Source organism: Camelina sativa, chromosome 6 (genome assembly GCF_030686135.1).
Source record: "Camelina sativa cultivar CO46 ecotype springtype chromosome 6, ASM3068613v1".
NCBI classification, from domain to species: domain Eukaryota; kingdom Viridiplantae; phylum Streptophyta; class Magnoliopsida; order Brassicales; family Brassicaceae; genus Camelina; species Camelina sativa.
The window spans coordinates 14882108-14906373 of NC_141885.1; the positions used below are offsets into that span (position 1 = coordinate 14882108).

Here is a 24266-nt window from a genome sequence, read left to right on the forward strand (position 1 = left end):
ACCAAAATCACGGATCTGCACCTGCTGAAACTTCACTTTTCCTCTGCTTCCGTGCCCTTTTAGATTCAGTTTCTAAATTTCTTCGAGGTTTAACAAAAACAAGTCATCAGTTAACTCAACATTGTTTTTCATTATCTTCTCACAGGCGTTTTCATTACACTCAAACTCAATCATCAACATTGGAAAACTTGCTACATTTTTCATTTGTTTATCGAGGAGGAGAAGAATAATGTGGATATCTTTTCTAACTTCTATACAAGGCCGGATATATCTTGTTCCTTATATGTACTAAGTAGCTTGATTCTATTTAGATTTGCAACTTCTCTCCTGGCTGATGCTCCATCTCTTATGTGTGGATTTGTCCTCCTTCAAGCTGCTAAGAGGACCATTTGCAAATTATTGGAACTATAAATCATTACAAAATTGAACGAAACTGAACACCAAAAAGCAAACAGCCATAACTCAAGAAAATACAGACCTGTTGTGTCAAAATCGACTCTTTCTCCAGTTGCATATATGTTGTAAAAGAGAGCGGAAAGGAGATATAATATTGCTGTAAGAAGAATAAATCCTTGGAAGGAACCCAAAAGTTCTACAAAGAAACCAGCTCCAACAGTTCCAACTATTGCAGCCAATGTTCCAGCAGTAAGACACATTCCTATAACAATATAAAAGGTGAATACCAGTCAAACGATTTTCTAAGGCCAATTCTTTCTCAGAAGGTACAAAGTAGCCATCGGTGATAATTGAACCAATAGGAACTCTGGAAACCAATGTCTATTAAGGAGAATTAGAAAGTGTACCATGTAGAACACCAGAATACTCTGGAGCAATTTCCTGAAACAAGAGGAAATCAGATGTCAAAGATACTTAAAATTTGTAGTGTGGGTTAAGTATGAATCACACGCTTGGGTACCTGAAGGTTAATAAGAAACCCCAAATGGCTGAATGATTTTAGCCCAACAGCTAAACTGAGCCAGGCTGATGCTACTAAAGGTTGTTTTGCTGTCGTTAGACCAATAAGAGCAATTCCAGGACCAATGAAACCAATGGACTGCCAAATGAAATCCATCAGTCAGCAAAAGAAAAGAAAAAGGCTAAATGAACACTTCAACACCATTTTGATATGTATACAGAACTCTTCAGTCCGAGGGACCTCTTGCTTGATTCAATGAATCCTGTGAGACAGGAATCACAAACCTGCATGATTTTTCGCGTTAAGGTGATGCTTGTACCACGTCGTATCAACAAGTCCGACCAAAAACCAGCAAGGTATCCTGTGAAAGCCATCATACTCCATGGAACAGCACTAAACCAAGCAGCTTGTTTGAGGTTCACATGATATACCTGCAGCATGATATTCTCTTAAATTTCTTAAGAAGAGTAAAAGCAACAAAATTTCTATCTACAATTAGTTGGTGATAGGGCCTTACTGTATTAAAGTATATGGGCATCCATGAAAGAATCACAAAGAAACCCTGGAAATAAGTAATTAAGTCATAGTAGTTAGATGAATTCCAACAGATAGGAAAACACCTGATCATAACAAGTCATAGCAGTTGATGCTAACAATTTCACTTCAACAAGAAATCCTCATAGTTACAAGAAGGAAAGAGTTGAATTGAGAGGAATCTTCTTACATACCCAGCTATGCATGGAATTTGCAACTATAACAGCCCAAGTCGGCATCTTGGAGAGAAGGCGTCCAAAAGGAGGTATTCCACCTGTAATGTATTGTTTGTTCACCCTAGTAGACGTTTGCTGCTTTTGCTTTATATACTCAAGTTCAGACTTTGTAATCTGAGGATGTCGATCTGGCACACTCGACGTCGCAGAGAGCCACACAAGCAACCATAGGAACCCCGATAACCCAAATATTACAAAAGGGCCATATATACCGCCTTGAGACATAAGAATAGGAGACAACATGAGTCCTACAACATTCCCAAGCTGAAACCCCGCCATTGCAATGCCAACAGCTCTAGAACGTTCTGTTGGGGGAAACCATCTACATCAAAAGTACCATCACTAAGAACCCAATAACCAGTGTCTGCTCGTTTCAAAATCATGAGTGTGCCTCAATCACATTTGGAAATAGTACTGAGAAACATACTATCAGTAAGTACCTCGCAACCATGTTGTTCATACAAGGAAGAGCCACTCCTTCTGCAACCCCAACCATAGCTCTTGCAGCAAGCAGTGCCCACAAAGAAGTATCAGCTGCCCAAGGGGTAAGAAAAGTAGCCAGCGACCACAGAGCCACACCCCACGCCATGACTACCTTACCGCCATAACGGTCCACCAAAGTTCCCCCAGCTATTGGTGAAATCAAGTATCCCCATAGAAACGATGACTACCAAAAAAGAAACATTCAAGAAACTATGAGACCAGCGAGCACAATGGTGTATGTTCCAGTAGAACGACTTAATAATACTGAATTATTTACCCAAAACATTATATGAAGGAATCAAAAATCTTGAAAGAGTTGACCTGAACGATACCGGAAAAAGATTTGCTCCATCCACGAGAAAGCGAAAGAGGAACAATCGCAACGGACATCACAACACGATCCGCATTGCACAGAGCTAGAGCAAGCGCGAGCATCGCAACAACCTTCACTCTCTCCGACGTTATAAATTCCGAAAAATCAGGTTGCGCAGTCACCTCCGCCGGCGTACGGCGAGCATCGCTGCAAGACACTCTAAATCGATGACGTGGAATAATACCACATAGCTCCACGGGAGTGTTTCCGTCGAATTTCAAGAAGCCTACGCCTCTCCCGGAGCAGAGTAACAACTTTTTCCGGCGATCTCGCTCCGGCAACGACGGAAACCTCAGTGTAGGTAAGCTTGAAGTCAAGACTGCTCGATCTCCATGGAATTTTGGGGTTTTGCGATTACGGTAGTCTATTGAGGGTTGTAAAGAGAGAGAGTAACACATTTTCACCAATTGGAGCTGCTTAGTGATTAGTTCGGTAAGTGAAGAAGATGACGAAGATGAAGATGCTCGCTCGGTTGGTGTCTACGGAATACGGATTGTGCAACAGCCAAATCGCGTGACACATCCGCGTCGTTTTTGGGCCCCTTAACATTTAATAGGCCCGTATGTTTTGGGCTTTATAATTAGCATGATATGGTAGAAGTGTATAAACGAATTTTAATTTTGCCTAGATTAGGGGTATTTAAATTCAGGAATTTAAGAGTAATTCCATCTTTTAGCTAAACAAATCAATCAAAACGTAATTGTCAGTCACTGTATCTGGAGTAAGCACGTGGAAGATTCCAATCTTTATCAGAAAATGAGAACAATTACAATAAATACAGTATGTATGTGTCGACAAAAAGAAAAAGTATAAACTATAGTAGTAATATCGTAAACACTGTTTGGCTTCGGGACTTACTAATGTTTTTTTGAAGAACACACAAGGCTCTCTTGGGAATTTGTCGGAGATCCGAATCTCTATGTTACTCGTGTTATCCAATTAAATTATAGTCGCATCCTCGATATATTCCTTGCAAAAATACCATAAAAAACGTATGTTATTTTTATTTGGAAATTTAATATCTATTGGATTTATATTGAAATAAAAATGTTTCGTGTATTTCTTTGATGTTTTTTAAAACATTATGTTATATTAATTTGTTGAATCGAATATCTGACTTAACAGACGTTAATTTGATTAATGAAATCTTTAAACTGGGTTTATTAAACCAAACACGTGGGTAATTGGGGTTAATCGAAAGACAATAATGCCCTCAGTTATCTCCTCCAAATCAATTTGAGATAACCCTAAAAACATAATTCCCAATTTCTTTTTTTCTTCGTCGTGTGTTCTTCTTCCAACAATTAATGGATCGAGTGATGAGTGAAGGTGTTTGTTTTGTTGATTGGGTACAGTGTTTTGGGCGTGAATTCTGAGAGTATCGCGGAGATGAGGTATGTCGATTTCAGGTTTTTAGGTTTTGGGTTATTGTTGATTGCAATTTTGGGGCCGATTTCAATTCTTAGGGATTTTAGGGTTCATATATTCTATTATTAACGATTGGGTGGTGTAATCATTCATAGATTATATTGATTCTTGATTGGGTGGGTGAAATCGAGATCAATTTAGGGTTCATAGATTTTATTATTTTAGGGTTCATAGATTTCAATTCGATTTCTGTTTTCAGGAGTTTGTTTGTACTAATCGTGAATGTCTTCTTGTTGTGTCTAGTGCTTTCGAGTTTTTGAAGTGCAAATACACCATAGAGGAGATGTATCAAACAATGAGCAATCATTCGACTACATAGGAGGAGATTCGAAAGACATGTTAGTGGATCCCGATTTGATGACATGGTCTATCTTCAACGAGTTTTTCGTAGAGAATGAAGTGTATGGTGAAGTCGAAGACGTTTGGTATAAGCTTCCACATGAGGACATAAGTTCAGCAAGATCAATTGGCAAAGACAAAGATGGTGGGATTAGGGAGTTATGTCGTGAAGCTATTATTGGTGGTGAAGTCGATATATACATCGACAATGGAGTTTCTGTACCAGACCCGTTTCCTCTTACAAATAACGATGTTGGTGAAGATGTTGCAGATGAGGAAGACGGAGTAGAAGATGATGCTGAGCCCAATCACCATGGTGAACAAAGAACCAACGAGGAACAAGTTCAGCAAGATGATGGGGTAGATCTAGTAGAAGAAGGAAGGCATCAACCTTTTTCGAAGAAATTAACAATGACAGACAAGATGATGAAGCAACGGGTGGGGATGAAGCAGCAGGTGTTAATGAAGCAGCATGTGATGTTGAGGAAGAAGATGCAGATGATGATGAATTTGAGAGGCAATGTTTTGATGCTGAGCGTCCAGATCATGTGATGGACACAGATGATGAATGGGATGCATTTGATGAAGAGGAAAGGGTGACATAAAGAGCTAAATACACCAAGTATAAAAAACCTTATCTGTGGTTATTACAGAAATTTCACAGTGGAGAAGAGTTCAAGGATCAGCTTCTGCGGTATGTGTTGAAGACTAACTACGATGTGAAGCTGTGTAGATGGGGATCGTCAAAGCTGGCCGCTATATGTAGCCATGAGAATTGCAAGTGGAAGATATACTGCTCAGCTCATAAGCGCACAAGTAAGTTGATATTTCAAACTTATGTCAATACTCATAACCATGGTCAGAGTGGGAAAGCTAAGATGTTGAAACAAGGAGTTATTGCGAGGATGTTCAGAGATGAAGCAAGACGAAGACCAAGATTGAGGTGGACTGATATCAAAGATGAGATAATGATGAGGTACACACTATCAGTATCTAAGTGGATATGTCAGAAGGCAAGAAGAATGGCATTAGATATGGTGATAAAAACCTAAAAATAACAATTTGCAAAACTTTGGGATTAATGAGGCTGAGTTGAAGAGGTCAAATCCGGATACACACACATCAATTGTCACCATCCCTCAAGCGTCTGGTAAGCAACAATTTGACAAATTCTATATTTCTACATTGTTTAACCAGAAAACTGACCATCCTTTTTACATTGTAGCTATGTCGATAGACATTTTCTGACCACTGTTTGGCAAGCGAACTACAAAGACAACATTCAACCTGTGAATGGAGAAAGATTGTGGCTTGGAACAGATAAAGGAGCTATTGAAGACCTGACAAAAGAAAAAAGTGTGGGCGTCCTAAGAAGTTTGCTAGGATTAAGGAACCATGTGAATCATCAACCAATCCGTCTAAGGCTACAAGGGAAGGACAAACCGTAACTTGTACAAATTGCAATCAACCAGGTCATAATAAAGGCACTTGCAAAAATCAGGCTGTACAACCAGCTCCAACACGCAAAAGAGGGAGACCAAGAAAGCGACTGGTAAGCTCAACCAGGTCATTATTGATTCTTTCTCTTTTATTACAACTTTTTGTTTGTGTTATTTTTGCGTTTTCATAGGATAATGATGATCCATGGAGCATACACAATGCACCAAAGAGGTGGCAGCAAGCTCAAACTCAGTCCACTCCAACTGTTTCTCAAAGTAAACCCGTAGAACAACCTCAACATTCAAGTGCTCCAGCAGCTGGTAGAGGACGTGCTCTTGGACGTCCTCCTGTAACTAAAAATGGTGAAGGCAAAGGTCGTCTTAGAGCTCGTGGTAAAGGTCGTGGCAAAGACAAAGATGAAGCTCCAACACCTCCTGTTTTCTTTATGTCTCCATGGACTGACAAAGTCTTTGATGTTTGGCAACCTAAAAAAAACTAGTTCATGTCTTATATGTTGTCTTATATGTTCTAATTGATTAGGATGGTACGATGATGGGATCCTTATTTTATTTTGGTGTGGGATCCTTGTATGCTCTCAAACTAAACGGCTCTTTTGGATCAATGGTACTAATTTTTAGGAAATATCCATTGCAAATAACATCAAACAGAGATTAACCATACAACAGACTAAACGAAAACAACAATAACAAACAACAACAACCCAAGATAGCCTTCTACTTTCCCAATCCTAGTATCATCCCAATTACTACAATGAACCCTCCCCAAGACAACACGATGAACTGTCGGAGCATTTTCTCTCTCTCAATAGCTGCCATAACTTCATTTTCAAGGTGATTCTTCTCTTCCTCGTATTTGTTTACTAACCCAATATGCATCGTCGTCGTCACACCACTCATACCCTGTTCATTCATGGCTTTTAGAGATTCCTTAAGCAGTTTGATTTCATCTTTCTGATGACAAATCTCATCTCTTGCTTCTAATAAGCTAATCTTCTGCCAATCATACGGCTTTTCTTCATCTGCCCAACCAAAGAACCCATGAACAACACATCTGTAGAATCTTCTTCCTGGATTATCATTTGTCCACGATTTTACAACAATAGTTGCTTTTCCACAATGGCAGATAGGACCCCAACAACGTCTACCTGAATTTGCATCAGACCCATAACTTTGACTCATCACTCGATCCATTGGTTGTTGGCAGAAGAAGGAAGTCGATGAAGAAGATAATCAAATTGGGGAATTTAGTTTTTAGGGTTTGTTATCTCAAAAGAATTTGGGGGAAATAACTAAGGGCATTAATGACTTTCGTTTAACCCCAATTACCCACGTGTTTGGTTTAATAAACCCGGTTTAGAGATTCCATTAATCAAATTAATGTCTGTTAAGTCGGATGTTCGATTCCACAAATTAATATAACATGATGTTTTAAAAAGCATCAAAGAAATACACGAGACATTTTTATTCCAATGCAAAACCATTGGGTACTAAACTTCCCAATAAAAATAATATGAGATTTTTGGCATTTTTCCCTCTTTAAACTAGTATACATACCTATATGTCGATTAGTTTTTTTTTCTTTTTTTTTTTTGGTTAAATATGTGCATTAACTAGTTCCATTAATATATGAAATAAAACTCGATTGAATATATACTATATAGTATGTAATATACGTCGAAGCCTTGATGAATAAATAACTAGTTAAACAGGTAAGATATATAAAAAATTAAAATAAGTTATTAAATAGTAGCAGGAAACATGATTACTTAAATACAGTTGAAATAAATATATATGTAGGATGTATAAAATTGATATGGATAATTTTGTGCCTCTATAATCACTTCCAAAAAAAAAGTGTGTTGTATCACTTAAATTATGTCACAAAACTAAGTAATGCAAGTTAAATTAATTATAGATTAAATGTCATTTTTATATTTTTATATTAAGTGTCATTTAAATTCTTAACTTTGTAATTTATATAAAATCTCAAATCGAACTCTATATTTATAAGTTATTTAAAAAAAACTATATATCAAACAAAGCTTTAACCTAAGAAAAACTCTACCAAAAATAGAATATTCAATGGTACTATTCAGTAGCACAAGTGACACTCTAACCATTTTCATCAAAGATAGTAACAATAGAGATCAAAGCAAAACCGACTTCGTTTAGTAGTATTTTCTCTTTAGGTATAAGTTAGTCTCGTAAGAACAAATTATATTATTGTTGATTTAAAAAACAACATCTAAATAAAAATATTTTCTATTTAATTTTTAAAAAGGTTTCTTAGCTTCACTTCTGTCCCTATGGGAAAATGATTAGCCAAATGGTAAAAAATTCTTAAACTTAAGATCACAATAATTCCCAAAAATCTTGAATGGTATGCATATGTTTTTGAAGCCTTTTTAAGCTTTCTTGTTGTTTTTATTACATTAGTCATTAATGTATTAATAGGAGAGAAAAAATCATGTTGTGTATCAGTAGAAATTTTAACAGTTTTTTTATTAGGGATGAAAAACTTATGAATGATATTCAAATTGAAGAGGACGATGTACAAAACAAACACATTTTATTTTTTTTGCTAAGAAAATTAGTTAGATAAAGAATAAACAACCCATTTTTAACACGAAAATTTAAATATATGATCTTTATACTTGGACCATAGTGAATTTCACTAGCCTTCTCCTTACGATATATTGTTTTTTTTTTTTTTAATTAGGATACATAAATCAAAAACGTTATTATTTGCTATGAACATAATTTATGAGTATTTAAACAAGACTACTTATGTTAAATAAAAATATACACGTTTACGAGTTGATTAGATGCATCATAATGATATAAGATTTATGTTTTGGTCGGTATGCCATGTAGCAATTCATTTATCAAAATTACATAAGAGAATCTATCAACAAACCATAAAAACTAAACAAACAAACAAAAAAACAATTAAAAAGTTTGTTGAAGTTTCCATCAATGACTATGACTAAACTATATTTAACCGAAGATTTAGCTTACAATAATTCAAGCATACCAACATGCATTCCATTAGAATCAAACCTTCTAAAAGGCATCTCCAACCTAATTTTCATTTTCTTCTTCAAAATAGAGTTTTTTTCCATCTTTACTATATTTCCAACTTCTAAACGTAGATCTCCAAAAGTAATTTAAATTAAAAATATATAATTCTAAATATAAAGTAAAATTGGTAACTTTATTTTTGAAATTAAAAATGGAGATGAGTTGAATATTATTTTACTCAAAATAGAGTTTGGAAATGGATAGGAAAATGCATTAGATCTAAGTTTTTAGAGTAGTTTTGGCTATTTTTATCAAACAACTTTTTGTGATTGATTTTTTTTTTCTCTTTTTAATTGTCAAGGATTTTTATTAATATAGTTGATGTATCATTAGTATCCGAATTGAAATCAAATTTTTAACTATTGATTACGCCAAATTTTTTTTTTGGACTCAAAATTTTGGTTATGCTAATTATAAAAAAAATTGTGGAGAAATATGACCTTAAAACAAAATAAAATAAAATTCGAGAGTACTAAAATACTAAACAAATAGAAAATTAAAGAAAAGGGTTTAAGGAAGATAAATTTACCATAATTGACCCTACAATATAAACAAGTAAGGTCATGTGTGTTGGTGGTATGAAATTTCTCATACTAAAATAAATGAAAAATAGAAAATAAAAAATATTTTAATTAAAAAAGTGAGAATCGATTTTTAAGAGCACTCATATGATGACACATGTCAATTTTTAAGTAATTTTTTTATTATAATAAACAAATCCATAAAAATAAAAATAAAAAATAAAAAAAAACACAAAAAAAACAATTTCTGCACCGTCAAGAGAGGATCCCTGTAACCAGGTCTGTTTATGAAGGGAGAGAGCCAGCCTCTGATCAGCCTATAAAAAAAGGTAAAAAGGTATTGGGGGTGCATGCCAAAGCATTCTTGTAACCAGGTCTGTTTATGAAGGGAGAGAGCCAGCCTCTGATCAGCCTATAAAAAAAGGTAAAAAGGTATTGGGGGTGCATGCCAAAGCATTCTTGCTTTAGGCAGTGGTCATAGTAGTGTTTTTTTTTTTTTTGGCTCAACAACAATCATTGAAATACACTTTGTTTATCCAATGACACAAAATATGTGACCTATGTTGGCATTATCGAGTATAACTTAGGATCATAATTCCGGAAGGAAAGAGATTCCCTTGCTACCCGATCTGCCACCCTATTACAAACTCTTGAGATATAAACAATTTTGAATCCTTGGTAAGCGGAGAGCAGACTCTTTATATCGTGGAGTAGAGGAGCAAATGCAAGCCAAGTTTCCTCACCATTCAACAAGTTGACCAGGCCTAGAGAGTCTGATTCGAAGATAACCTTATTGTAGTTCAGGCGAATCAGTGAGTTTATTGCCCCCCACATTGCTTCCAATTCCACTTCCATCACTGATTTTGCACAACGAATGGCTTGTGCTCCCATCCAAAGAACATCCCCACAATCATTTCGAAGGACCCATCCCGTACCGCTTGGTGTATCCTCTCCCCTCCAAGCTCCATCCGTGTTACACTTAACCCATTCACTTGGAGGAGGATTCCATTTTGCATCATTTGTCCTTCTTTGCCCCTAGGGTCCATCGATTAACCTCTCATTGGCATTACGCTGATCCCATTCCTCAACATCCTCTAGAGCCTTTTCTACTGTAGCCCTCGCATTGAAGTCCTTTCCTTTGAAAATGAGCTCATTACGAGATTTCCAAAGTCTCTATAATAACCAAGGAACATTCTGGTCCAAATCTTCTCTTTGAAGATAAAGCATTGCATCATTCAGGACATAGTACATGTTCGTGTATAGAGAATCAGACCAAATACCTTCTGGAGGAGCCGGAACCTATGCTAGACAAGTGTGGTCATAGTAGTGTTACTCCTGGGAAGTCAAAGAGAGTTTTACCTATCTAACAAGTTCCATTATACATAATTATAAACTATAGATTCATATTATTTTAAATTATTATTAGTTCATATACAATGAAAAATATTAGTATGATTAGATAAATTCTTAGATTTGAAAAAAAAAATAGTATTGTAAAACAAATTATAAAGTTTTTAAAAAGTGAAAAATATATCTATTTTGATATTATAAAATCTAGTAATATGATATATGAAATAAAAATATAACTAATTAATAAAATTAAATATATTTATAAGTAATTTAATAAGTTTAAAATATATTAATAGAAATTTTCATTAATAAAGATAAATTTTAAAATAAAATAACAAAATAAATACTCCAATGAAAAAATTCTCAAAATTCTCTACACCAAAAAAATTAACATTATATTTGCACCTGCTCTAAACAACACACTATCACCGAGATTCTAAAAGTAAACTAATCCATTATACTTCACTCTCACTCTCTCTCTCTCTCTCTTAAGTCACCGCCGCACGCAAGCAAATCATTCTTCAGCCATGGCTAACGTCAAACAAACCAATCGCCGTCGTTCCTCTTCCTTATGCCACCGTCACCCTTCCGCTAAACCAACCACCGGTTTCTGCGCTTCCTGCCTCCGTGAACGTCTCGTCACTATAGAAGCTCAGTCTTCTTCTCACCCCGCTGCGGTTCAGACTCCTGAGCTCCGTCGTATTAGATCACACTCCGTTCGCAACGCATCAGTATCCGTTTCAACGCAGCCGCGACGGAGATCGTGTGACGCTAGGTCTAGCGCAAGCTCTCTACACGATCTTTTCGTCGATGATGACGAAGAACGGTTAGATAGTTCGATTCGGAAACCTCTGTTTCCGGATTTGATAAAAGAAGATTACTTCGATGGACAAGAAGATATCAAAGGTTTTGATGAAGGCAAGCCGAGGAAGATCGTCGAAGAAGAAGAAGAAGAAGAAGAAGGCGTAGAGAACAAGACGATGAAGGAGTTTATAGATATTGATTGGGGAAACCAAATCAAGAAGAAGGAGATAGCATCGGTTTTGAGCAGGAAGCTTAAGATATTTTCATTGAATCATCATCATCACAAGGAGAAGAGAAAAGATGAACAATCAGATTCTAGATTTGGTCGTCACTCTTGTGATGTAGATCCTAGATTGTCTTTTGATGGAGGTAGGATCTCGTTTGAGAAACCTAGGGCTTCATGGGACGGCTGCTTGATTGAGAAATCATATCACAAGCTGACGACATTGTCTACTGTGGCAGAAGATGCTAAAGCTAAGAAATGTGTTGTTGTTGAAGAAGAGGAAGAGGAGAAGAGTCCTGGTGGGACAGTTCAAACTAAGAACTATTACTCAGATTCTCGTAGAAGAAGAAGCTTTGATCGAAGACAAGGATTGCTTGAGGTTGATGAATTGAGAGGTGTTTCGAATGCTAAGGTATCACCTGAAACTGTTGGTTTGTTTCATGGTGCTAAGTTATTAGTTACAGAGAAGGAACTTAGGGATTCTAATTGGTATTCGATCAAAAACGTTAAACCTAAGAGTAAAGAGTTAGTTTCTAAAGGAAAGATTTGTATTGGTGCTGCTGGTGAGGGGAAGAAGCAGGATGGTGTAGAGTTAAAGAAACATAGAAAGAAATGGCCAAAGGGATGGAACCTTTGGGGACTGATACAGAGGAAAAACGAGGCCAAGAAGAACGAAATCAAAACCGATCAGAGTTTGAAACTTGAAGGGAATGCGGTTGAGGGTTCTTTGGCTGAGTCTCTGTTAAAGCTTAGGAGAGTAGGTAAAGGAGAAACCAATGGTGGTGTTAGTGAGAAGCTTTTAAAAAGCTACAGCGTAAGTGCGAGAAAGTCTTGTGATGGTGTGTTTAGTGGTGATGCTAATATTTTCGGTGGCTTTGAAGGTGGAAGAAGCTCCTGTGATGGTCTGTTTCATGGATCTATTAACGGTGTTGAGGTTGGAAGGAGCTCGTGTGATGGATTGGTTAATGGCATTGAGGATAAACAAAATCATAATGTACTCCAGAGAAACGCAAACTTTGGTACGTGCGACCGAGAAAAATTTGAGAATAGTTTGTTTAGATCCTATATGACTCCTGCAAGGAGCCATAAGACTAGCAAATCCGGGAAGAGTAGGCTGAAGAATTAGTTTGATCTGACATTTGTGTTAGCTCTTGAACACTCTGTTGTAATTAGCAACTTATGAATTTGTTACATTAGTGAACTAAGAATATATTGCAATCCTGTTCATAGTCATACTTTTAAGATTCCTCTTATCGTTTGTTTATATTCATCAAAGCATTTCAACAATACATTGTTAGCTTGTACAAATTCTACATTGCGTGTAATATATGTCATAAGATACTTCCCCAGTGTTCTGGTACATCAATCAGACACCGGTTTTGAATTGAGACTGAAACCAAAAGGGAACAATGGGTCATACGAATTGGCATGAGCATCTAGTGGCAAATGCTCAACGCGTTTGAACCAGCTCACAGGTAATTTCCCCTTAAAGTCATAATCTCCAAAAATAACGTCAGCCATCCCTTGCCCTTCTGTTCCAGGCAGCCACGCAGCAACCAGAGCCTCAATCTTTTCAAGAACTACCTGCTCCAAAACCACAGGTCGTCCTGAGATCACGACCACCAGTGTCGGAATTTTCTCTGCGACTGCGGTGACAATGTCGCTACCATTAAAATGTATTGGGAGTTCAGAGTCATCCCCCATTGTCTCTGCATAAGGTGGTTCCCCGACTGCAACAATGGCGTAAGAGAATCCTTCACTCGACGCTAAGGTTTCCTTTGACGGAGTTTTCTCGTAGATTACTTCGGTTTCCTCTCCAACTACTACTTTTATGGCATCCAAAAGCGTTGTGCCTACAGTTTCAGACATACATAGATTCATGTTGAGTAACTTTTCAAACAGCATCTAAATAGCCTCTGCTAAATAAAAGTCCCTTTCCAAATCAAATAGCAATCCTTTTAGTTACCGATAGTGATCCTGCCGCTTAGACCAAACCATGTCTTTGTCCATCCTCCACACTGATAGCCAAGATCATCAGCGTGAGTTCCAGTGACTAGAATCCTCTTGGCTTTGCGGTCTAGTGGCAGAAATGGTTTATCAACGTTTCTCCCATTCTTTAAAAGAACTAACGACTTCCTAACTGCTTCCTGCGCCAATTCTCTATGTTCCTGCACACATGGAAAAATCTTAGAATAAAGGCAGCAATCTGGTATAATGGCATTCAATACAAGAGAGCTCACCTTGCAACCAACAGTAGGCAACAGAGATTGATCAGTGAGAGGATGTTCGAAGAGACCAGCGACAAATTTCACTCTGAGTATTCTTTCAACAGCATCATTGACCCGAGCCATCGGTATTTCCCCTGACTCTACCAGATCTGTCATGTCCTGTATGAATTGTTCGTACTTGAATGGTACCATCACCTGCAATAACATTTGATTATATAATCTTCACTCCTTCAGTCATTCAAGATGATGCTAAGCTGAGATATTTCGCATAAGGTATTTAGAATCTACCATGTCAATGCCAGCATTGACCGCAGTTTTAATGCAGTTGCGGTAGTTTGATCCCTGAGGCTCACTAAGCCGGTCCAAAGCTTCCCAGTCTGAAACCAAAAATCCCTGGTGATATGAACAAGAAAGCTAGCTTAGTGCATACACTTAGTGGTAGCCTGGTAAGTACTCAATTAAGTTTTGGACAAACCTTGAAACCGAGTTTTTCCTTGAGAATTTCTGTCAAGAGAAAACGGTCGGCGTGGAGTCGAGTTCCATTCCAACTGGAGTAAGACGCCATAACCGTAGAGACTCCCTGAGCAAGACACGTCAGATATGGTGGAATATGAAACTTCTCTAAGTCTTCATATGACGCAATGGTGTTCCCTTCATTTATGCCCTTGTCGGTACCACCATCTCCAACAAAGTGTTTGGCGCACGCGACGACATTGTTTCTATAATCCAGTGAACAAATCCATGAGACATGACATCAAATCTACTAAAGACTAAAAACAAACCAGTGTAGTGATTTATTTGATACCTTCCTGCAACAAAAGGGTAGCCATTTGGGTGGTCTTCTGGTGGCACGCCTTGTAGGCCCGAGACAAGCGAAGTCATCTCGCAGACAAGTTCGGGATCTTCTCCATAACTCTCATAGCCTCGTCCCCATCTCGGATCTCTCAAGACCTGTTAAAAAGACAACATAACAACATTTCATTCAAAAGTTCACAAATCGTTATGTTCAGTTTCAGTTGTTAATTTTTTACATATATAAAAGGGACTTACAGCCACACAGGGAGAAAACGCCCAGTGAGCACCACTAGCCCTTACTTCAAGTGCAGTTGCAGCTCCAATTCTTCTGACCAAATCTGCATCTCTACAAAATTACCACAACAACTACAAGTGTTATCATATTAACAACATAACAGCCAAACGCAGGCTACGCAGCATAGCTGCAATAGAGGCACCTAATCTTGAACACAATCAGATTCTAATCACCACTACTGCAATACTACTAGTCTACTCCTACCTTGTAATCAGGAGCTAGTTGAAAGCTAATCAGAATTTCAAATAGGTGAACAGGTTCAGTCAAGTTTCATAAAAAGACAAAAACAGAACAACTCAACCAAGATCAATGCCACCATTACAGATCACAATCCAAAATGTCAAATTCTCTGCAACTATATCTCATTCTCTCTCCTCTGTTTGGAATTTTTAGTTTGCTTATGTTGTAAAAAAAGACCTGGTGGCTCCGAGGCCGATGTTGTGGGGAAATACGGTGGCGCCGTAGACATTGTTGTTGCCATGGACAGCGTCAGTGCCGTAGATGATTGGAATTCCCAAACGCGACGCTAACGCCTAACGCTGAAAACCGTCGATCATATCAGCGCAATCCGACGACTTAGCATCCTCGAACGGCGCACTCCCACCGGCGTTTAGTACACTTCCTGTAACACCAAATCCATAAATTATACTCTGATTATCCAAAAAAAAAGAACACTAAAAATTCATTTTTAAAGAATCAAGAATTAAAACCAAAGTGAAACAAAACAAAAAGACTGTGTTGTTTGTCTGTACCGTTGAAAGAATCTGTAATGGCGGCAGGAGAAGCAACGGTGCGTTAAATCTGAGTCATCTGACCGATCTTCTCCGGCAGAGTCATGCGAGAGAGAAGGTCCTTCACACGCGCCTCCACTGGCGCGTCTTGGTTCTTGTAAACGCATGAAGACTCCTCCTTGACTACCATATTCTTGAATCTCTTTACTCTTCTTCTTCTTCTTCGTGTGTCGGTCGTGTTCTTCTCGCAAAGTTCAGCTACTTTTCTTTATCTATACTATAGCCAATTCCGAGGAGACGTGGCACACTGATTTGACAGGACATTCAACTTCTCACTTAAATGGTGTAAGTAAAAAAAAATCCCATTTGATTAACTTAATCAACACATGTGGGTTGGTTACAAATTGGTTGAACTAAAATATGTTACATGTCAAATCTTGAAAAAAAAATGAGTAAAAAACCAAGAACTACTGAAAAATCCACTAATTATAGATAAGGACATACATTTTTCAATCATACACTTTTATTACCCGATCCTCTGAATCAGCCAGGTGAAGTTAAACCGGTTACAAATTCTCTCGAGTTGCAAGTGAGTCCAAAACCAAGAGGAAACAATGGGTCATACGAATCAGCATCAGCATTTAGAGGTAACTGGTCAACGTGTTTGAACCAGCTCAGAGTAAGTTTATCGGGAGCTCTAAGTCTCACTTCTTAACTTTAATATGAATAAAAATAAATCAGAAATGGCAAGAATACTAAGAAGAGCTTCTTAATTAAGGAGTTTAAGAATTTTTAAGAACCATCGACGTGGTCAAGAATGGTTGGGTGTATTTTAATATAAAACAAAAAAAAAATTGATTTTTCTTATACTTCTCTCTCGCGACTTGGTGAGGTACGATCGGAGACCAGCAATTCGGATCCTTTCCTTCACCAATTCGGAGACGGTCCCATGGTATGTTCGATCATATTGTTGTATCAATTTTTGTTTAGTTAAGGATTTAGAAATTAATGTTCTTTGATTTGGGAAAATTAGGGTTCTTTGATTTTGCGAAAATTAAACCATGGGTCATACTCTCGGCCTCACAAGGTTTGTTTTTGCTTTACTCTGACTGATATGAGATGGGTTTTGTATCGATTTCAATGATCCGTAGATTAGCTTTGTTCCTTTGATCAATCGAGTTCAAAGTTTTGATTTTTTTTCTTTTTTTTGATGACGAGTTCGGGTCTTGGAGCAAAGCGAATCGCTTTGATCGGTCTTGGACACTCTGTTCCATCAGCTGGTGTTGCTATGATGAAGGAAAGCGTACTGCAGAAACCTTGGCCATGGATTATCACAGAGGGGCTGGTGTTGAGGTAAATTCTTATAATCATCCAGTGGATTGTATATTGTTGCAAGCTCTTAGCTCAGTTGATGAAGAACTTATATAATTTGCAACTCATAGTCATTCTTGGAATTTTCTACCCATTAGTTTCCAAATCTTCCTCTTGCTGTGTATCAAGATGTTTACATTTGATGATGTTGTTTCTCCTTTTGTTTTGAATGTTGGAATGTTTAGAACTGATGAGTGAATATTGATGACTATTTATCCAAATCACGGATATATGACTGTTGTCTAATTAATTTTGCAATTTTCAGGTTAGAATTGCTCGTATTTTTAACACGTATGGACCCAGAATGTGCCTTGATGATGGGCGTGTTGTTAGTAACTTCGTTGCCTAGGTTTAGCTCTTTCATCAGCCACGCAGGTAGCATACGTCCAGTGAACGCCACTAGCCCTTACTCCAAGTGCAGTTGCAACTCCAATTCTTCTGACCAAATCTGCGTCTGTAAGATCTTGAAATGTCAACAAAATGTCTAAAACCTCCGTTACATACAAAAATCTCTCTGTCTCTCTACCCTCTTTTGCAGAAGATAGAAATTAAAGTTTGGTCAAAATGAATGAGAGTGGCGTAATCAAACCTTGTGGCTCCGAGACCAATGTTGTGGGGGAAGACGGTAGCACCGTAGACGTTGTTGTTGCCATGAACAGCGTCAGTGCCATAGATTATCGGAATCCCCAAACGCGACGCTAATGCTGAACGCTGAAAACCGTCGATCATATCCGCCCAATCCGACGACGTAGCTGTTGGATATGGGCTACGCCCAACATGCCACTCGGCCCAACGAGATTCGTTAGTTGTATTCTCGGCCCGACAAGATTGGAAACAAGTCATTAATTCCCGCAAAAGGGCAATCTCGGGAATTCGTGAAGGAAACCCTAAACTCTCCTAGGTCAACAGTCTCCTATAAAAGGAGAAAGCATTTATTGGGATCACCATCCTGACCCGCGGACAATATTCACAGAGCAATACTTTGCATCGAAAACTGCTATTATCTTTCGTATAACTCGTCTTGTTTTCAGTTCGTCATTTTAAGCTTACTAGTTCGTCTGTGGACTAACAAGCTCTAATACGACTTGTTTAAGTGACGATCTCACGTTTTTCCCGATTAATAAAGAACTTGTTCGCTCTTTCCCACTAAATCTTATTTGTTTAAACTGTGTAATCCCCCGGAACAAACAATTGGCGCCCCCCGTGGGGCAAGAGTAAAGCGTTTCTTTTGACGAGTCAAAACAGACGATCCTCACTTCTTCGAAATCTCAAAAGTCATGACGAACCCTAGCGAAAACTTCGACGAAGCAACGGAGCAGCCAACGGGGCAGCGATGGGGGCGAACGAGAACGCGAACTGTCCCCCTGCCGAGTTCCCTGCCGAGCTCCCTGCCAAGCTCCCTGCCGAGCTCCCTGCCAAGCTCCCTGCCGAGCTCCCTGCCGAGTTCCCTGCCGAGCTCCCTGCCGAGCTCCCTGCCAAGCTCCCTGCCGAGCTCCCTGCCGAGCTCCGTGCCGAGCTCCCTGCCAAGCCCAACTGAAGGCTCCCTGCCGAGCCCAGACGAGGGCCCACTGCCGAGCACAGCCTCTCCGCCGGCGCCTGACACGTCCTCCGAGCCTCCCGTAGCTGCGCACGCCGGAGCCGGACCTGTCGCAGACCAGCTAGTTACCAGCGCCGCTGCCCTCCTAACCGCCGCTCTCACCAACGCTACCGCTCTCTCCAGCGCCACTCTCCCCTTACCTGTACAAAGAATCAGACTCGACAATATGATGCAGGTCATTCTCGGTCGTCTTGATGGCCAAGAAGCAAGAACGAACGAACGGCTCGAGGCCATCGCAGCCGCACAAGAGGTCTCGCTGAACCAAATTAGCAGGCTCCAACGAAGGAGGGGCGAGCGCCGAAACGACAGCAGTCCTGCCGGCGAGAACGAGAATCCTCCCCCAGCGCAACCTTCTGTGGAGGACCGATACGACGGCCACAGACGCCGCCCGACGTCCATTATCGTAGGATCCGTTGATCGACGCAGTAGAGAGGAGCCAAATGAGGAGCTGCGAGACGGCCATGACCAAAGAAGCGGTAGCCCGCCGACTCCGACACTGCCGATCCAACAGCCCGAAGCCGATCTCAAAGATGAAACCATACGACGCCTAGAGGCGATGGTCCACAAACTCTCTTCCAGAGTCCATCGAGCCACGAGCTCTGCTCCCAACCTCGATCGAGTGCTCGAAGAAGTCCAGCGCTCACCATTCACGGCACGAATCTCCCGCATTCAAGTCCGCTACGTAATTAAGTTCAAGTTCACCCCGTACAACGGATTAGACGATCCGAAACCATTTTTGACGTCAATGAGTTTCGCAATCAGCCGAGCTCACTTTAGTGACGAAGAGTACGAAGCTGGCTGCTGCCAGCTATTCGTTGAGAATTTAGCCCATGAGGCTCTAGGATGGTTCTCCCGGCTCCCGCCGAACTCGATAGGGAGCTATCACGAGCTTACCACCGCCTTTCTCCAACATCACTCTACATTCATGATTCGGGGCGCGTCGAACGCCGATCTCTGGAATATGTTCCAGCGAAACGATGAATCTCTCCGAGACTTCATGGAGAGGTTTAAAAGAATCGTCTCGAAGCTCTCGATTGCCGACGACACAGCAATATCGGCTCTCCGAAATGCTCTCGCTCACGGCTCCCGATTTAGGGAAGACATCATAATACACGAGCCCCTGACTCTGGATGACGCACTACACCGTGCTAACAGATACATAGAGTTAGACGAAGAGAAGGCATCAAGGACAAACCGTCCAGAACCCCCGGCCCCCAAATCGTCCAAAGGAAAAGAGAAGGCACAAGACGAGCATCACGAGCCTCGTCAACACTTTGACAAAGAATACGCCGATAAGTTGGACAAAGGAAAGAAAGTCCAAACGTTTGCAGTTAGTAATCAAGATCCCAAGGCATCTGCATCAAGGCCCTGGAATAACAAGTGGGTCCGAGACCCATCAGGAAAGGGTGGCAACAAATATTGGGAATACCACAAGCGAGCAGGACACTCAACAGAAGAGTGCCGCACCCTCCAACAAGTATTGCTCGACAAATTTAAAGAAGGCCAAATTGACGTCGATCTCGAGCGACGTCAAATAGCCGCTCACAGGGATAACCATTTCTTCAATCCTGAGAACAAAAACCCGAGCAAGCAATATAACGCCGCCACTGCGCCACAACCGAGACCCAAAACTCTACCGCCGCCCCCACCAACCCATAAAAAGAATCCCGAGCGAACTGAGGATGCCAACGCTCCGGCTCCACGCCGAAGAATAAACATGATCATGGGTGGTCTGGCGACTTGCCGCGACTCGGTCCGTTCTATCAATGCTTATCGACGGGGACTTGAGGCCAAGCGAGGATGGTTAGCTCAAAGCACGCCACCTACTACGAACTCCGATCCAATCGTGTTCACAGAAGCCGACGCATCAGGTCTAACTGGACCCCATAACAACCCACTGGTGGTCGAGATGGAGATCGGCGAAAGCATGGTTACCAAAATCTTGATCGACACAGGTAGTTCGGTAAACATCATTTTCAAAGACGTGCTCATTCAAATGGAAATCGACTTGCGGACCACCGAGCACGATGTTCAACCTCTCACCGGATTCGACGGTGACACGGTGATGACGGAAGGTACGATCATGCTGTCAGTCTATGTGGGCGGGACGATGCATTGCATCAACTTTGCTATCGTCGACAAGCCGATCGTATACAACGTCATCCTCGGCACTCCTTGGCTGCATAAGATGAAGGCTGTGGCGTCAACTTACCATCAGTGCGTAAAGTTCCCAACTCCTAGAGGAATATTTACACTACAAGGGGACCCGCTGGTAGCACGAACCTGCTTCATCATTGAGCGTCAACAACGCCACGCCCGGACGTTCACCGTTTCGGACTCAGCCGAGCGCCCAGACAGTCGTGATCGCCCTAACTCTGAATCAATCGTCCAAGTAAACATTGACTCTTCCGACGCAACTCGATGCGTGGGAATTGGGGCCGACCTACCACAACCAATCAAGGACGAGTTCGTAAAGTTCCTTTGCCAGAACGCAGCGACCTTTGCATGGAGCATGAACAGTATGACCGGCATCGACCCAAACATAACCTGCCACGAGCTCAATGTGGACTCGACGTTCAAACTGATCAACCAAAGGCGTCGAAAGCTCGGGCTAGAGCGTACCGCCGCCGTTAACGAGGAGGTCAAGAAATTACTCGAGGCTGGATCCATCCGTGAGGTTAAGTATCCCGACTGGCTGAGCAATCCTGTAGTGGTGAAGAAAAAGAACGGCAAGTGGCGGGTGTGTGTCGATTTTACCGATCTCAACAAGGCATGTCCAAAGGATAGCTTCCCCCTGCCGCGCATCGACCAACTAGTCGAGGCGACCGCGGGGAACGAACTTTTGTCGTTCATGGATGCGTACTCAGGATACAACCAAATTATGATGCACAAAAACGATTAGGAGAAAACGGCCTTCATCACCGATCAGGGAACTTACTGTTACAAGGTTATGCCAATCGGCCTCAAGAACGCTGGTGCAACCTATCAGCGCCTCGTAAACCGCATGTTTGCCGAGCACCCCGGACGAACCATGGAAGTTTACATCGACGATATGCTGGTCAAGTCAACCCAGGCCATTGATCACGTCTTGCATCTCGCTCAGTGTTTTGAAGTGTTAAACCGATACAATATGAAGCTGAACCCACCCAAGTGTTCGTTCGGCGTGACTTCTGGAGAATTCTTAGGATACCTCGTCACGAAGAGAGGTATCGAAGCTAACCCGAAACAAATTTCGGCGCTCACCAACCTCCCATCTCCACGCAACACCCGAGCTGCTCTGAACAGATTTATTTCACGCTCTACCGATAAGTGTCTACCTTTCTACCAGTTGCTTCGTAGTAACAAAAATTTCGAATGGGATGATAAGTGCGAGTCTGCTTTCCAAGAACTCAATCACTACCTAGCTACTCCCCCTGTCCTAGCAAAGCCCGATCAGGGCGAAACTCTATATCTGTACATCGCTGTCTCCGGTTCGGCGGTCAGTGGCGTACTAATCAAGGAGGACAGAGGAGAACAACACCCAATCTTCTATGTGAGTAAAAGCTTAGACGGAGCCGAGCTCCGATATCCCACGTTGGAAAAACTCGCTTACGCTGTAGTTATTTCAGCCAGGAAGCTTCGGCCGTATTTTCAATCCCACACTGTTGAAGTCTTAACCAACCAACCCCTGCGAACCATCCTCCACAGCCCCAGTCAATCAGGCCGCTTGGCATAGTGGGCAGTGGAACTCAGCGAGTACGACATCGAATATAAAAACCGCACTTGTGCAAAATTTCAGGTGCTCGCCGATTTCTTGATCGAACTTCCCCCCGAGCTAGAGTTCGGCTGTCCGCGAGAGGAGAAGTGGACACTGCACGTGGACGGCGCATCCTCTCGACACGGCTCCGGGATCGGCATTCACCTCGTCTCGCCAACGGGTGAAGTACTCGAGCAATCGTTCCGGCTCGCCTTTCCCGCCTCGAACAACGAGGCCGAGTACGAAGCCCTAATCGCCGGCATGCGATTGGCAAGTGGAATAGGGGTTGAAAAGATACAAGTCTTCTGTGACTCACAGCTGGTAACTGACCAGTTTAGCGGCGATTACGAGGCAAAGAACGACCGCATGGATGCCTACCTCAGAGTTGTCCAAGATATGTCCAACAATTTTGAGACATTCGAGCTGAACAAAATTCCCCGAAGTGACAACGCACCGGCCGACGCTTTGGCCGTCCTCGCATCCACCTCCGATCCCGACTTACGCCGAGTAATCCCTGTCGAGAGCATCGATCGACCAAGCATCAATCTCCTCGCGCACGCCGAGCCAAATATCCAAGATAAGAAAAAGAAAAAACAGATTATCGAACATGAGACCTTCAGCGATCGAGTCTCGAAAAAGCAAAGAACAGAGGACAGCGACCCCGTACTCACGCTATTCGTCATTGAACCACCGGCAAATGTGCCAACTGTGGAGTGCTCGGCCGAGCAAGGATCCGCGACCAGCGAAGAAGGACGAACTTCGTCGTCTCAGGAACAATCGTCACCATCTCACGAATGAGCGTCATCATCGCACGCTAACCCGAACTTCACGAGCGACCACACGATTGGCAAGAAGAAATCCGTTGTTTTATCGCAGACGGCATTGTCCCTTCGGACAAGTGGGAGGCCCGGCGCCTTCGAACTCGCTGTGCGCATTACACACTTCTCGATGGCAACGTCTTCCGTCGTGGCAACAGCATCTGGTACACTTTTGACTTGCGTCGGTCCCGAAGAAATCAACGATGTAATGAGAGAGGTTCATGAAGGTTCCGACGGTAATCACTCAGGAGGTCGCGCGCTCGCACAACGCATACGCAATAATGGTCATTATTGGCCAACCATGAACGACGACTGCGACAAGTTCGTCGCTAGATGCGAGAAATGCCAGTGCCACGCTCCGATCATCCACGCGCCAACCGAACTGTTGAGAACGACCTCTCCACCATATCCTTTTATGCGATGGGCAGTGGATATCGTTGGACCTCTCCCTGCGTCCCGTCAAAAGAAATACATTCTCATTATGACGGATTATTTCACCAAATGGGTTGAAGCCGAAGCCTACGCAAAAATCGGAACAAACGAAGTCCAAAAATTTGTGTGGAAGAACATCATTTGCAGGCACGGAATTCCGTATGAGATCGTCACCGACTACGGCGCGCAATTCACGTCGCTCCAATTCGAAGGTTTTTGCGCAAAGTGGAGAATCCGTCTGACATGCCAGTCGGCCCAACGAGATTCGTTAGTTGTATCCTCGGCCCGACAAGATTGGAAACAAGTCATTAATTCCCGCAAAAGGGCAATCTCGGGAATTCGTGAAGGAAACTCTAAACTCTCCTAGGTCAACAGTCTCCTATAAAAGGAGAAAGCATTTATTGGGATCACCATCCTGACCCGCGGACAATACCCACATAGCAATACTTTGCATCGAAAACTGCTATTATCTTTCGTATAACTCGTCTTGTTTTCAGTTCGTCATTTTAAGCTTA

The 24266-nt window shown here is 41.3% G+C and overlaps 5 protein-coding genes, 1 long non-coding RNA gene and 1 pseudogene across 15 annotated transcripts; 4 read left to right on the forward strand and 3 right to left on the reverse strand.

Annotated features, from left to right (window-relative positions):
• Positions 1-110: 110 nt before the first annotated feature.
• LOC147942603 (putative anion transporter 4, chloroplastic) lies at positions 111-3147 on the reverse strand. 4 transcript variants are annotated; one of them, XM_087453027.1, is made up of 9 exons: positions 2491-3147; positions 2127-2353; positions 1645-2008; positions 1434-1478; positions 1201-1347; positions 917-1054; positions 804-837; positions 479-658; positions 111-376 (listed from the first exon to the last, which is right to left on the reverse strand). In XM_087453027.1, exons 1-9 carry the CDS (start codon positions 2938-2940, stop codon positions 369-371), a joined length of 1593 nt encoding a protein of 530 aa, XP_087309153.1. In that variant the 5' UTR covers positions 2941-3147; the 3' UTR covers positions 111-368. The 4 variants fall into 4 exon arrangements, with proteins under 4 accessions (XP_087309153.1, XP_087309154.1, XP_087309156.1 ...); XM_087453028.1 differs by having other exon boundaries at positions 111-373; positions 2491-3066; XM_087453030.1 differs by having other exon boundaries at positions 111-373; positions 2502-3062.
• A 1091-nt stretch (positions 3148-4238) lies between these two features.
• Positions 4239-5414, forward strand: LOC147942604 (uncharacterized; annotated as a pseudogene).
• Positions 5415-6483: 1069 nt separating this feature from the next.
• Positions 6484-6960, reverse strand: LOC109133318 (uncharacterized). The gene has a single exon (XM_019246327.1). The coding sequence runs from the start codon at positions 6958-6960 to the stop codon at positions 6484-6486; it is 477 nt and encodes a 158-aa protein (XP_019101872.1).
• A 4288-nt stretch (positions 6961-11248) lies between these two features.
• Positions 11249-12981, forward strand: LOC104790925 (uncharacterized). The gene has a single exon (XM_010516723.3). The coding sequence runs from the start codon at positions 11249-11251 to the stop codon at positions 12872-12874; it is 1626 nt and encodes a 541-aa protein (XP_010515025.1). The 3' UTR covers positions 12875-12981.
• On the reverse strand, positions 12982-16616 carry LOC104790923 (uncharacterized). Of its 6 annotated transcripts, XM_087453032.1 has the most exons (10): positions 16302-16531; positions 15819-16104; positions 15484-15688; positions 15027-15109; positions 14782-14927; positions 14452-14695; positions 14265-14369; positions 13989-14171; positions 13715-13916; positions 12982-13601 (listed from the first exon to the last, which is right to left on the reverse strand). In XM_087453032.1, exons 3-10 carry the CDS (start codon positions 15545-15547, stop codon positions 13111-13113), a joined length of 1518 nt encoding a protein of 505 aa, XP_087309158.1. In that variant the 5' UTR covers positions 15548-15688; positions 15819-16104; positions 16302-16531; the 3' UTR covers positions 12982-13110. The 6 variants fall into 6 exon arrangements, 5 of the variants coding, with proteins under 5 accessions (XP_087309158.1, XP_019102270.1, XP_019102271.1 ...); XR_015559058.1 differs by lacking the exon at positions 16302-16531 and having other exon boundaries at positions 14265-14353; positions 15819-16046; XM_019246725.2 differs by having other exon boundaries at positions 15027-15117; positions 15819-16616.
• Positions 16609-17573, forward strand: LOC104790926 (uncharacterized). 2 transcript variants are annotated; one of them, XR_015559059.1, is made up of 4 exons: positions 16623-16749; positions 16831-16884; positions 17035-17150; positions 17434-17573. It is a non-coding gene; the product is annotated as an uncharacterized LOC104790926 (long non-coding RNA). The 2 variants fall into 2 exon arrangements; XR_015559060.1 differs by lacking the exon at positions 16831-16884 and having other exon boundaries at positions 16609-16749.
• A 254-nt stretch (positions 17574-17827) lies between these two features.
• LOC147942605 (uncharacterized) lies at positions 17828-22487 on the forward strand. The gene has a single exon (XM_087453031.1). It carries the CDS (start codon positions 18446-18448, stop codon positions 21665-21667), a length of 3222 nt encoding a protein of 1073 aa, XP_087309157.1. The 5' UTR covers positions 17828-18445; the 3' UTR covers positions 21668-22487.
• Positions 22488-24266: the final 1779 nt, after the last annotated feature.

What these genes read in the sequence shown, in the direction of transcription:
- LOC147942603 (XM_087453027.1), bottom strand. Translation starts at nt 2,940, where the DNA reads ATGTGTTACTCTCTCTCTTTACAACCCTCAATAGACTACCGTAATCGC. An exon ending in CAAATTCCATGCATAGCTGG is followed by an intron (nt 1,479 to 1,644) that starts GTATGTAAGAAG and finishes ACTTATTTCCAG; the next exon opens with GGTTTCTTTGTGATTCTTTC. An exon ending in TGCCCATATACTTTAATACA is followed by an intron (nt 1,348 to 1,433) that starts GTAAGGCCCTAT and finishes ATCATGCTGCAG; the next exon opens with GTATATCATGTGAACCTCAA.
- LOC109133318 (XM_019246327.1), bottom strand. Translation starts at nt 6,960, where the DNA reads ATGGATCGAGTGATGAGTCAAAGTTATGGGTCTGATGCAAATTCAGGT.
- LOC104790925 (XM_010516723.3), top strand. Translation starts at nt 11,249, where the DNA reads ATGGCTAACGTCAAACAAACCAATCGCCGTCGTTCCTCTTCCTTATGC.
- LOC104790923 (XM_087453032.1), bottom strand. Translation starts at nt 15,547, where the DNA reads ATGGCAACAACAATGTCTACGGCGCCACCGTATTTCCCCACAACATCG. An exon ending in CGTTTTCTCCCTGTGTGGCT is followed by an intron (nt 14,928 to 15,026) that starts GTAAGTCCCTTT and finishes TCTTTTTAACAG; the next exon opens with GTCTTGAGAGATCCGAGATG. An exon ending in AAGCGGCAGGATCACTATCG is followed by an intron (nt 13,602 to 13,714) that starts GTAACTAAAAGG and finishes CTGAAACTGTAG; the next exon opens with GCACAACGCTTTTGGATGCC.
- LOC147942605 (XM_087453031.1), top strand. Translation starts at nt 18,446, where the DNA reads ATGACGAACCCTAGCGAAAACTTCGACGAAGCAACGGAGCAGCCAACG.